At 44.9% G+C, this 14,100-nt stretch overlaps 1 protein-coding gene across 1 annotated transcript in view; it reads left to right on the plus strand.

The window, feature by feature from the left end:
- Nucleotides 1-14,100, plus strand: part of NRAP (nebulin related anchoring protein) — a 130,785-nt gene that overhangs the window by 42,129 nt on the left and 74,556 nt on the right. Inside the window, exons 14-16 of the mRNA XM_030202711.1 lie at nt 477-587; nt 9,395-9,493; nt 11,487-11,591. Coding sequence (XP_030058571.1) covers nt 477-587; nt 9,395-9,493; nt 11,487-11,591 — 315 coding nt within the window. The remainder of the gene's footprint in view (nt 1-476; nt 588-9,394; nt 9,494-11,486; nt 11,592-14,100) is intronic.

Raw genomic sequence — 14,100 nt, forward strand, 5'->3', positions numbered from 1 at the left:
AGTTACTTCGATGTAAACTGCTTTGGTGGTTATTGGATAGCGGTGGTAACAGGGGTGTAGCTATGTGGGGCCTGGGCCCCCATAGATTTGACCCTGGACCCCCCTGCCGACGACCCTCTCAACCCCCCTCCTGCCGCCAACCCTGCCTTTGCTGGCGGGGGACCCCCGCCAGCCGAGGTCCTCTGCCAGCAAAGGTAGGTGATGGCGACGGCGGGGGAGGGTTGGCAGGTGGAGGGGGGTCGAGAGGGTCGTCAGCAGGGGGGATCAAAGTTGTTGTTGGTAGTGGTGGTGGTGGTGGTGGTGGCGGTAGCGGCAGCAATGTTGGGGGGGTTAGCGGCGCCGGGGGGGGGGGGCTAAAATGTGCCCCCTCACCTCGGGCTCTGGACACCCCTCCTGCCAAAGTCTGGCTACGCCCCTGGGTGGTAATATAAAAAGTAAGTAAATAAATAAACTGGAGAATCTCTTTTCTGTTTCAGATTGCCTATAAATCCGATTACAAGGATCAAGATGTCGACGTTGATTACTATTACCCAGCCACCATCACTCCCTCCTACCAGACCACGAAGAAATTGATTCCTTTGAAGGATGTAAGCATTCTGAAATGGTGACATGGCACACAGACCGATCAATTATTTAAAGGGTCCCTTATCAATGTGCTCTCTCTAGGAGAAACTGCGGCGACTGGAGATACGCACATTTCTTTAAAACTAGGGGCTTGATTTACTAACATGTCCCATTTGGAGTACTGCGTGCAGTTCTGGAGACCGCACCTACGGAAAGATATAAACAGGATGGAGGGCGGCTACGAAACTAGTTAACGGCCTTGACTGCAAAAATTATAGGGACAGGCTTATGAACCTCAACATGTATATGCTGGAAGAGAGGAGGGAGAGAGGAGACATGATAGAAACGTTTAAATATCTCAAGGGCATTTATGTACAGGAAGAGAGCCTTTTTCAAATGAAGGAGAGCTCTGGAATGAGGGGGCATATGATGAAGTTAAGAAGGAATAGGTTTAGGAGTAACCTAAGGAAGTATTATTTCACAGAAAGGGTGGTGGAGGCATGGAATGGCCTCCCGGTGGAGTTTGTGGAGTCGAGGACTGTTCCAGAATTTAAAAAGGCATGGGATAAGCATGTGGGATCGCTTAGGAACAGGAAGAATTAGGGGTTACAGAGGATGGGCAGACTGGATGGGTCATATGGCCTTTATCTGCAGTCATGTTTCTATTCCACCAATGCCTAAGAGCCAACCTCATCAGTGATGTCACAATGGCTCAATTGTCCTATTCTTGGCTTACTTTCCCCCCTTAGTGTGAAGAGTTTCAGTCTCTGGTAACCAGAGCTCATATTGTGATGTCATAATGGGAATAGGCTTAGGAGTAACCTAAGGAAGTATTATTTCACAGAAAGGGTGGTGGAGGCGTGGAATGGCCTCCCGGTGGAGGTGGTGGAGTCGAGGACTGTTCCAGAATTTAAAAAGGCATGGGATAAGCATGTGGGATCGCTTAGGAAAACGTAGAATTGGGGGTTACAGAGGATGGGCAGACTGGATGGGTCATATGGCCTTTATCTGCCGTCATGTTTCTATTCCACCAATGCCTAAGAGCCAACCTCATCAGTGATGTCACAATGGCTCAATTGTCCTATTATTGCCTTACTTTCCCCCCTTAGTGTGTTTCAGTCTCTGGTAACCAGAGCTGAGATTGTGATGTCATAATGCCTCATTCCACCAATGCCTAAGAGCCAACCTCATCAGTGATGTCACAATGGCTCAATTGTCCTATTATTGCCTTACTTTCCCCCCTTAGTGTGTTTCAGTCTCTGGTAACCAGAGCTGAGATTGTGATGTCATAATGCCTCATTCCACCAATGCCTAAGAGCCAACCTCATCAGTGATGTCACAATGGCTCAATTGTCCTATTATTGCCTTACTTTCCCCCCTTAGTGTGTTTCAGTCTCTGGTAACCAGAGCTGAGATTGTGATGTCATAATGCCTCATTCCACCAATGCCTAAGAGCCAACCTCATCAGTGATGTCACAATGGTTCAATTGTCCTATTCTTGGCTTACTTTCCCCCCTTAGTGTGTTTCAGTCTCTGGTAACCAGAGCTCATATTGTGATGTCATAATGGGAATAGGCTTAGGAGTAACCTAAGGAAGTATTATTTCACAGAAAGGGTGATGGAGGCGTGGAATGGCCTCCTGGTGGAGGTGGTGGAGTCGAGGACTGTTCCAGAATTTAAAAGGCATGGGATAAGCATGTGGGATCGCTTAGGAACAGGAAGAATTAGGGGATACAGAGGATGGGCAGAGTGGATGGGTCATATGGCCTATATCTGCCGTCATGTTTCTATGTTCTGTATTAAGGAGTTAATGGGCTTTCATTCAAAGTGGGGCCTATTGACTAACTATGACTCTGGGCAAGTCACTTAACCCTCCAGTGCCCCATGTATGCCGCATTGAGCCTGCCATGAGTGGGAAAGCGCGGGGTACAAATGTAACAAAAAATAAAAATAATGGGACTTGCGTTATTTAGGACCCCTTTTACTAAGGTGTGTAGGCGCTTCTGTGCATCCAACACGCATCAAATTGGCACTACCGTCCGGCTACCGCATACCCTGGGCGGTAATTCCATTTTTGGCGTACGCCTAACACACACGGTAGAAAATATTTTCTATTTTCTACTGTGGGGTGCTTACGCGGCGGTAATCGGCAGTTAGCATGTGCTGGACAGTGCCCGGTTAGCGTGTGAGACCTTACCGCTAAGTCAACGGGTGGCATTAAGGTCTCAGGCCAAAAATGGACGTGCGCTGGTTTTCGTTTTGCCGCAGGGTCCATTTTCCGGCACAATTTAAGAAATCCCTTTTTCCCAGGCGCGCTCAAGAAATGGACCAGCGTGCGTCCAAAACACACGCCTACACCAGCGCAGGCCATTTTGGGAGCACCTTAGTAAAAGGGTCCCCAGTGTATTCATGTGCAAGAATTAAGCACGCATGAGGGTCCATCAGCGTCAGGTGCTGAAAGCAGTGGCGTTGCTACTTGGGGCCCCCGTAGATTTGGCCCTGGCTCCCCCTGCCGATGACCCCCCTCCCACCTTCAACCTGTTGCCGCCGTCGGGTACCTTTGCTGATGGGGGACCCCAACCCCCGCCAGCTGAGGTCCTCTTCTCCAGCGCGGCCACGTTACTGATCTGCAAGGCTTCATTCTGTTTCTGTGAGTCTGACGCCCTGCACGTACAACATGCAGGACGTCAGACTCACAGAAACAGAACGAAGCCTTGCAGATCAGCCAGCGAGGTCCTCTTCTTCCGGCGCAAGGCTTCGTTCTGTTTCTGTGAGTCCGACGCCCTTGCAGATCAGCCAGCAATGTAGCCGCGCTGGAGAAGAGGACTTCGACTGGTGGGGGTTGGGGTCTGCAGCCAGCAAAGGTACCTGATGGTGACAGCGGCGGCGGGGGAGGGTTGTGGCGGCGGGAAGGGGGGTTCAAAAGGGTTGACGCTGGGGGGGGGGTCAAAGTTGGTGGTGGTGGCGGCGGCGGGGGTAAAAAATGGCGGGGGGGGGGGGGGGGGCGGCGCCAGGAGGGGCTAAAATGTGCCCCCTTACCTCGGGCTCTGGACCCCCTCCCCCTGAAGTCTGGCTATGCCCCTGGCTGAAAGTGGGCTCCAGAGAACATGGGGGGCTCCAGAGAGCAGAGCATGGGGATCTCTGCCAGGTACACTGGCTATGTATGTCACTGCTGGGTGGGCTCCTGCCTACCCAGGCCCACCTGTGGCTACACCTCACTCCTCTTTATTACTCTGATTCATTTTTGGACCTAAACTACTGAATTTAATTTTCCTAAATCAGGGGTTCTCAATCCAGTCCTTGGCACACAGTAAACCAGTCTGGTTTTCAAGATATCCACAAGGAATATGCATGAGATACTTTTGCATGCCCTGCATCCATATTTCACTGTGGGTATCCTGAAAACCTGACTTGGCTGGGTGTGTCCCAAGGAATGGGTTGAGAACACCTGTCCTACATCATTCAGGCTTAGCTTTAGATTAAAAAAACTTCCTGAAGAAAATGGCCCTCTCCGGAGCTGTGTTTTTCCTGCAGCTAAAAATCTTGCATGATTCAAAATGACCCAGGAACTTTGCTTTGTCACACTGTCATGGGTAAGTCTGCTTTTGGCAGTGAGTTTGTCCTTTAGTCAGATTCTCACCTCCAGCTCCTCTCTTCCCAGCAGGCTCCCTGCAAGTCAACGGTTGCTTGCAACAAAACAAATTGGTTATTAGGATGTATGGTAAAGCTCTCCTGGAGAATTTTATACTCCCCTTCCCTCCCCTAGAGTTTCATATGGAGTTCCCGCTGTAAATAAAATTCTAAGCACAAGTATAGTGGCAAGCACAGCTTGGTCCTCAGAGGGTTTGTTCCCCCTGCAGTACTCCCTTCAAAGCTTTTAAGCTCCATATTGCAGAATTGTGCTTGGAGTTCTGTATCTCTTTCCAGTCTCCCTTCCCCTTTCCAAGAATCCCTGTACTTTCCTTTTCAAAAACCCTTCAGACTCTGTTTTTTCTCTCTTTGCACCCAAGTTCCTCTTAACAAAATATCATCGAAGGTCCTTTGCGGTAGCACAAATAATATTGCAGTCCTAAAAGGAAATGCAGCCCTGGCTTTTCTCTGCCTCTGCCAGGGCGGGGCAGCCACCTCCCTTTCAGTTTTTGCTTTTTTCACACTGGCCCACCCACGGCTGCCATAAATAATCTCCAAATGCTACTACAAAGACTTTCAAACCAAAGTAAAATAAAGGGAAGGATTAAAAAACTTAGCTCAATGGTATCGTCTGCGAATATGGGTCCCAACTACTTCAAGTCCACTGGAGCTGGTTCCTTTCACCTCCATTTCTGCCTTCCTCGGTCCGAAGGCTTGTTAACTTCCACTTCATGGGCTCTGTCCCTTCCACCTCCTGATATTTGTCCTTCCCCTCTAGGCAGCCAGGAGCCAGGACTTAGTTTCAAGGGCCCCTCTTTCATATGATGGACAGCACTATGCCCCTGGAAACCTGATCCCGTCCCCTTGGGACTTTTCCTGAGATTAATAGGAGTCCTGTCTTGGACCTCCTCACAAAATATTAGAATTTAGCTCACACCTTTTCAATGGTACATAAAAACATAAGAATTGCCATACTGTCACAGACTGAAAGTCCATCAAGCCCAGTATCCTGTTTTCAACAGTGACCAATCCAGGTACCTGGTAAGATCCCAGAGCAGTAAAGCAAATTTTATGCTCCTAGAAATAAGCAGTGGATTTTCCCAAGTTCATCTTAATATTGGTTTATAGACTTTTCTTTTAGGAAATTATACAAACCTTTTTTAAACCCTGCTAAGCTAACTGCTTTTACCACATTCTCTGGCAACAAATTCCAGAGTTTAATTACTCGTTGAGTGAGGAAATATTTTCTCCCATTTGTTTTAAATTTACTACTTTGTAGCTTCTTTTTGTGCCCCCTAGTCCTAGTATTTTTGGAAAGAGTAAACAAGCGATTCATGTCTCAAGGTGCATTATAATAAGTATTTTTTTATACCCCGCACTTTCCCACTCATGGCAGGCTCAGTGCAGCTTAGGTACTTATTTGTACCTGGGGCAATGGAGGGTTAAGTGACTTGCCCAGAGTCACAAGGAGCTGCCTGTGCCTGCAGTGAGAATCGAATCCAGTTCCCCAGGACCAAAGTCCACCACTCTAACCACTAGGCTACCTGTGCCAGCTAAGGGTTAGATTTGCTAACGTGTGCTCCCCTGCATTATTTGCTGTGGGCCTCATGTTATACAATGGGATGTATTTGCTATTAATGTAAGTTAATGGTAAGAGTACATGCTTTGTACTTGAGACAGTGGAGTGTGAAGTGACTTGCCCAAGGTCACAAGGAGCTTCAGTGGGAAAAGCAGGATTTGAACCCGGGCTTCCATAGTTGCAGCAAGTGATGAACTATGGAAGCCCGGGTTCAAATCCTGCTTTTCCCACTGAAGCTCACTTGCTGCTTTATGCAGTAGGCGACTGCTCCAAACTCAGTAGGGTTTGGCAAACAAGCAGGGAACATTCCTGTACTTAAAATCCCCATGAGCCTCAGGAAGGAGCACCTGGTGACTAAGATTTTATTTCTAATCCGTGGTAATAAATTATTTCTCAACGTTCAGGCTTTTCAGAAAGTATTTGAACCTTTTCTGTTAGGACCACCTGTCTGCAAATATATTCCGTCTGAATGTAAAATGATGAGGGCTCACTGTGAAAGGAAATAATTAGACATTCATGGCGCTGGAGTTATACCGCTTTTCATTTGACGTGATCTGACAACTTTGGTTCTGAGTCCTTACTATGGCTTTGTGACGGTGGAAGGAGGTGATTAATGCCGTTCAATGGTAACTGTTTCCTGCAGTGAATTATAATTGTGTCCTGTGGTGTATTTAACACAAAGACCTGTGGGAGAAATGAGTATACTGGAAATAAAATAATCAGTTCTCTACAGCAGATCTAGAAGAATCCGCAGTCCTGATGGGTTTGTATTGGCTTTTAGCGTCATGCATTTCCCTACGGAGTTAACAGATGCAGAGGCCTAGTTACGAAGCTATGTTCAGCACAGAGATGGCAACTCTGTGAGTTTGCCCCTCTTTTTAGACGCCTGATGCCATACGAGGAGCACCTATTCTATAATGGCATCTGGGCCAGTGACGTAGCTACGGGTGGGCACTGGCCCACCCAGTCTAGTGGTCCCCAAAGCACCTCATTGGTGGTGCCTCACACCTCTCTCTCTTGCCCTCATGGCAGCTGCCCGTCTCTCTCTAAATTCCCCACCCCGCCCTCATCTACCTTTGAGCTATCGCCGGCAGCGATTCGTGTAATCAACCTGCGCCAGCCTTGCAGGCTTCCCTCTACCGCGTCCCGCCCTCAATGACATAATTTTCTGTTTCTTCACTGGTGGGGACGCGGTAGAGGGCAGGCCTGGCGCAGGCCGATTACTGGAATCGCTTCCGGTGACGGCTTGGAGGTAGACCGGGGAGGGAGAGAGGAGCAGATGCTGGAGGGGGGAAGGAAAGAGAAGAATGGATGCTGGGGGAGGGGGGGAGAAAGGAACGGATGCCAGCCGGGAGGGGAAGAGCGGAACGGATGCCGGGCGGGGAGGGAGTAAAGAAGAGCAGATGCTGAGCGGGGGTGGGGGTGGGGGGAGGAGAAGCATGATGATAGCAGGGGCAGAGGGAAAGTTTAACAAAAAAAAACTGTATGTATGGTTAGGGGTGGGGGTGGGAGGAACCCACCCGGGTTAACTCAGGGCCCACTCAAAATAACAGGTCTGGCTACACCTCCTGATCTGGGCACTCAAATTCCATTATAGAATGCTACAGTAACCTACATGTGTGTGACTTTTGGGCGCTCAAATAGTGATGTCTATAAGTCCTTACTCTACAATGACTGCAGGTGGTCCTCATGGTCTTGGAGCAGAATGGAGATCATAGCTACCTCAGGTGGTGCCTATGAGGCTGCACTACCCCATATGAGGACTGTTCCATCCTCTCTCACAGGCACCGCCCGGGATAGCTATGAATTCCCTTCTGCTCCGAGAAGCATGAGGACCACCGCCCGCATCTGCTGGTCCAGCACCTGGACTGGAGGGAGGGAGTACAGAGAGAACCTCAGTACAGATGTTGCTATTTTGGTGCCCAAAAGTCCAGTTCCGATATGACTAAATGACAGCGTCCAAAAGTCCTGATTTAGTAACGTACCATCGGGATGATTCTATAATTTCAACATGTCATAAAGTGTAAACACACCACACTCTTAGAATCACTCAGAAATAAGCAAGAAATGGTCACAAGGAGGAAAAAGCCTCAGTGAACCAAGACCTACTCAATTCAGTCCATAGATGGCTTCGATATAATCACAGGCTGAAAAAAACCCTCCTGTGATTAAAAAATTTTCAATCAATCTTCAATGAAATTATATATATATCACTTAAATATTTTCTCAAAAATTTAAGAGCACTTATCTTAGAACTTCGCATGCTTCTTCCCAAAGACTCCAGCAGCTCTCGTCTCCAACGATGGCCAACGTTTCGAATCTCTGCTTCAGGGATTTGCTGAACTTCTTCAATTAAACAGACAGCAGCGAGTTATGCTGAGTTTAATTGAAGAAGCTCCTCAAATCCCTGAAGCAGAGATTCGAAACGTTGGCCATCGTTGGAGACGAGAGCTGCTGGAGTCTTTGGGCAGAAGCATGTGAAGTCAGATTGGATTGGATTGGTTACTTGTAACCTGCCCTTATCCAGTTCCAAGTTAAGTGCTCTTAAGTTTTTGAGAAAATGTTTTAAGTGATATATTTTTTCATTGAAGATTAGTTGAAAATGTTTTAATCACTGGAGGGTTTTTTCAGCCTGTGATTATATCGAAGCCATCTATGGACTGAATTGAGTAGGTCTTGGCTTACTGAGGCTTTTTCCTCCTTGTGACAATTCTTGGCAATTTCCGAGTGATTCTAAGAGTGTATGTTGAGTGTTAAGAGAGGAAAATAGGATATGATAATGGTTATTTAAAAAAATGTTGTGTTTGGTAAGGATTGCCACATGCATGTAATAAAAAATAAGTATATTTTTTGATCAGAATTGTTCATAGTGGTTACTAAATTGCATGATAATGAATATGCATGGAGATTTGCATACCTACTACCTTCATTGTGTGGAAATCTTTCTCAAGCATATTTATTAGGGATATCTTGAAAACCTGACCTCTTGAATACTGGAAACTAAGACCAAGGCAATGGAAGACTCATCATAATCTTCGTTTTCCCAACTGTAAAGGTCTAAAATATAAACTAATGTACACATCAACCTTTTCCTATATGAGCACACAAATCTGGAATGCGCTGCCGCGCAACCTAAAAATGATCTACGAACTAACCAGGTTCCGCAAACTACTGAAGACGCATCTCTTCAACAAGACATATCACTAAGATCATCACATGTGAAATCCTCCACATGTTCCCAGAATTATCTTAAAATGTTTTCTTGTTATCTCACTATTATGCTTTATCATTATTATGGAACCCAAATACTTCTGTAATACCAATTGTCTATTCTATTCTCTTCTCATTTCCACTATTCATGATGTATTGTAAGCCACATTGAGCCTGCAAAGAGGTGGGAAAATGTGGGATACAAATGCAACAAATAAATAAATAAATAAAAATAAATCTAGGAAAGCTTTAATAGCTGGACAGAGAGAAAACTGTGTGTGTGTGTGTGTGTGTGGGGGGGGGGGGGGGGGGGGGTTGAACTAAAAGAGGGAGGGTTAAGAATATGTTTGAAAAACAATGTTGCAAAACAATGAACAAATGTCCTGACCTTTTCTTTTTCACCCTACATAGGTAAACTACAGACAGAGCATAGACAAGTTAAAATACAGCTCTGTAACGAGCACTCCGGAGATCATTCGAGCCAGGATCAATGCTCAGCAACTGAGTAATGTAAGTTCATCTTTTACTCTCACGTGGGAGACTAGAATCTTGCCTGCTGCTGCCAAGACATCTTTGTCTATTGTCTAAGCTCTCATGGTTAAGGGAGGGTTTCATTTTCCTATAGACGGTAGAGAGCTCTTGTCTCATAATATCTTTGCAAAATAAGAAAAAAATGGTAAATATTTTTCAATCACAGCAAGTAGTCTACCATAACTGATGACTCTAACAAGTATTCATGTTGAATGGAGTGCAGGCAATCAAAATGTGGTAACTCAAAATCGATTTTTCCCACAGGGAAAAATGTTATAAATGGTTCGAACACTTTTTTCCCCCATGAAAATGTGTCAATTTTATAAATTTGCAAATGAACAAACCATATACTATACGACAAAGTACATATTAAGTTAAAGACAAAAAACATAATATTATGATAGAGATAATATTTAAACGAAAAAGAATTATATAAAAACGAAAAGGAGAAAATGAACAGGTTAATGTTATAAACGATTGTCATCCAGAGTCTAAAACAGATATGAGGCAGAAACCCTAGTGGACCCAATAACTTATTCTCACCAAAAAAAAGTCCCATAGTTTGAAAGCCTTCCATTTCTATCTCTCTGAAGAGGAAAGGGTGTAGATGCACCTTCTGGAAGAAGGTGCCTTAAAGTCAAAACAAATATTATAAGGTGGGATACCGGGTGTCAAAGTAATGAAGTTGGAAGTAGATCATCGAACTCTCAAACATCTTAGTTGAAGTCTGCTGGTAACTTACGTTGAACAAATTCATTTACTTCTTAGAACAGCAGTGAGATGTGTCAGTGGAAATTGTTCTTTAGGCTGAAGCTTCTGAGATCCCAGTCACTGATTTGTTGGAGAGGTTTCCAGTGGACTCCCAGGAGCTTCAGGTTAAAATGTTTTCTGAAAACAGAGTGTCTCACCGAGTAGATCAGAATTGGCAAGAGCCCCTTGATACGAAATGTGGTAGGAGTTGGACATCATCGCTCTCGAATGATAAACTATAAACTACAGATAAACATTTATGAAGAGCAAATTAATTAGCTGAATTTTGACTTTTCCTGTACTGTTCTGCAAGGGATTGGGAGGTATGGATGGAGAAGATGACAACCAATAGATCAAACAATGTTGCATGATAGCGAAGAGGAAAGAAACATGACGTACAGGGGCCCAAGGGTCAGTCAATGCACAAAACTCAACTCCAAGCCCCAACTTATATTCTTTTATTGATTGGCCAATTTATGTTCATTTTGTTTCTGAGATCTCTGTTGTGTCTTACTTCTGGATAGATAAGTAGACAAGCTATCTTAAAAATCAAACAAGGGCTCTACTTTTGACATCTGCCTTGGTCTTTTCTGGACTGTAGGGAGATTGCATGAAAATGAAACTGATACCGTTTCCCCCATATATACCTCTGGAAGATTTCCAGGATGCTGTAGATCAGTGGCAGAGGACTTGGTTGCTTTACCACAGAGCACCAAGGTTTTATGGCCATTCCATGATAGAAGTTTGAAGGATTTTCACTGGTCGATATATATGATCACATGGGCTTCTTTCCTTTCATATATCTAGCTGCAAGCCTTTCATAGGACTTAGGGAATAGTTTCCAATGGACACATCTTTTCCGATGGTGAATTCTCATTCTGATGGTTCTGAAGGAATATGGTGAAAATGAGGGTCTTTACAGGTCTTGTCCAGAGAGGATTATTACCGTCACTCACTGTCATTTGCATTATTTTTCATATTGTAATTAAAATATAGCTCTTGAACCGTTAACTTTGTAGAGCAGGGGTATTTCTTTCCTGTGGTCTAGCCAATCTGATTGCTTGGAACGAAGCTTAACCTTCAATTTAATATATACGCCCAGGTCCATGTTGACCCAAAATCATTTTAATTTCTCGTTTTCCTACAGTCAACATGATTGCAGACATGCTGAACCATAGAGCGAGCCCTTTAAATAGTATATGCCTTTTCTATTTCATGGCAGCTAAACTATCGAGCTCAGTATGAGAAAACCAAGACAAATTATACCCTTCCACAAGATGTTCCTCATCTGATCAAGGCCAGAGCCAATGCTGAACTCTTTAGTGAGGTGAGTGAGTGCTTTACCTCAAATGTATTAGTACCATAGTAAATGTAGCACAGGTATGATCTGTGTGTAAATCTTTGCTAATATTTAATTTAAGGATTTGTCCACTCATCTTCTATCCAACAAGGGTGTACAGGGTGAATTACAATTAAAAAGCATAAAGCATCAAATTACAATTTTTGAAAACAAAACATAAACTATACAGAATACAATACCAAAAACAAAAACTACAAACATCAGCAAAAACAGCAAATCAATCAAACTTGGCCAAGCCAGACTAGGGACATCTTATAAATCTTATAAAACAACAAGAACTACAACAAAACATATAAACCATAAAAACACCCATCAAGTACAAAAAAAATCAAAACATAGAAAAGAAAATAAGATGACACCTTTTTTATTGAACTAACAATACAGATTTGAAGAAGGGTTACCTTCAAAAGGTAATCAAAATGTGCATTGTTAGTTCAATAAGAAAGGTATCATCTTATTTTCTTTTCAATGTTTTGATTTATTTCTATGTATTACCTTTAAAAGTGGATTAACACAGCTACCATACCACTTTACTGCAAAAAAAATCAAACCTGCTCATGACCATCTACTCAGCCAAGTAAGGGTAGAGAGAATCCAGCTCTTCAAATGCCAAAGAAACAGTTCATACTGGGGCTGATATTTAGACTCTGGGAGTTAGCCTGGTCAAGTCCCGCGGTTGGTGGTAATGCCAGATATTCAATTTCCAGGTCGTATCCGGTGTCCGGCATTGGATATCCATTGTATTTTTGACCGGTTTGAACTTAACCAGCAAAGCCAATATTCGACGCTGGCTGGTTAAGTTCAAGCTGGCCAAAGATATTCCAGCTACACAAGCGGCCAAAAATGGCCACCAAACCTATGCTAAAAATCGGCGGATAGCTGGTTATATTCCACGATATAAGTGGCTATCCGCTAATCAGCTGTGTTCAGCGGTAGACAGCTGGCTATCGAATATTGCTGGATAGCCGGCTAAGTACCATTCAACCGGCCAGGTGTTGTTCCTGGCAGGTTGAGTGATTTTGAATATCGAGGGAATGTATCTAATCATCTCTTTCAAGGCCTGAAGTAAATCATTCCAAATAAATCCAAAGGAATCACTTAGAGAAACATTTACATTGAATCTGAACTGAACCAAATGGTTTTGAGCACATTGGCTACAAGTAACAAGCTTGAGAGGATCTCAGAGAGTGAACTGGCCTACGGGTGGGTGCTCTCTGAGATAAAAGGGGCCAATTTCATGATAAACCTGAGATGCTAAACAGGCGAACATGGGTAAATTTGCTTTCAGAAGGGAATTTCTTTTAATACAATACAATTAAAACTTGTATTCTGCAAATCATCTGTTAGGTCTTATGCGAATTACAAAAATGTAACTACTAGGCATACTTAGGATATAACAGCTTGGGGCCAATTAGGGATAGTGCAAAGTACCTGTAATAAAAATTGTAAATCACACAGAGGCGTATTTTCAAAGCACACTTAGACTTACAAAGTTCCATAGCTTTGAAAATGAACCCCATGGAGCGACATAATCGAATGGGGCCGGCCATCTATATGGGCGGCCATCTCTAAGGCCGGCCCCGTAAAGCAGCATACCCGACTGAATTATCAAAACAAGATGGCCGGCCATCTTTCATTTCAATAATACAGTTGGGGCCAACCAAATCTCAACATTTGGGCCGGCTTTAGAGATGGGCGCCATTGGTTTCCAGCGATAATGGAAACTAATGGCGGCTATCTCAAACCTGGCCAAATCCAAGGCATTTGCTCATGGGAGGAGCCAGCATTTGCAGTGCACTGGTCCCCCTCACATGCCAGGACACCAACCGGGCACCCTAGGGGGCACTGCAGTGGACTTCAGAAAAAGCTCCCAGGTACATAGCTCCCTTACCTTGTGTGCTGAGCCCCTCAATCCCCCCCCCCCCAAAAAACCCACTACCCACAACTGTGCACCACTACCATAGCCCTAAGGGGTGAAGGGGGGGCACCTACATGAGGGTACAGTGGGTTTCGGGTGGGTTTTGGAGGGCTCCCATATACCACCACAAGTGTAACAGGTAGGGGGGGATGGGCCTGGGTCCTCCTGCCTGAAGTGCACTGCAGTACCCACTAAAAACAGCTCCAGGGACCTGCATAGTGCTGTCAGGGAGCTGGGTATGACATTTGAGGCTGGCATAGAGGCTGGCACAAAAATGTATAAAACATTTTTTTGGGATGGGAGGGGGTTGGTGACCACTGGGGAGTAAGGGGAGGTGATCCCCGATTCCCTCCGGTGGTCATCTGGTCATTTGGGGCACTTTTTTGATGCTTGGTTCTAAGACTAAATGGACCAAGTAAAGTCGGCCAAATGCTCGTCAGAGCCGGCCTTCTTTTTTCCATTATCGGCCGAAGCTAGCCATCTCTTAACCATGCCCCCATCCCGCCTTTGCTACCCTGCAGACACGCCCCCTTTAACTTTGGCCGGCCCTGCGATGGA

The sequence above is a fragment of the Microcaecilia unicolor genome, chromosome 5, assembly GCF_901765095.1.
Source record: "Microcaecilia unicolor chromosome 5, aMicUni1.1, whole genome shotgun sequence".
NCBI lineage: Eukaryota > Metazoa > Chordata > Amphibia > Gymnophiona > Siphonopidae > Microcaecilia > Microcaecilia unicolor.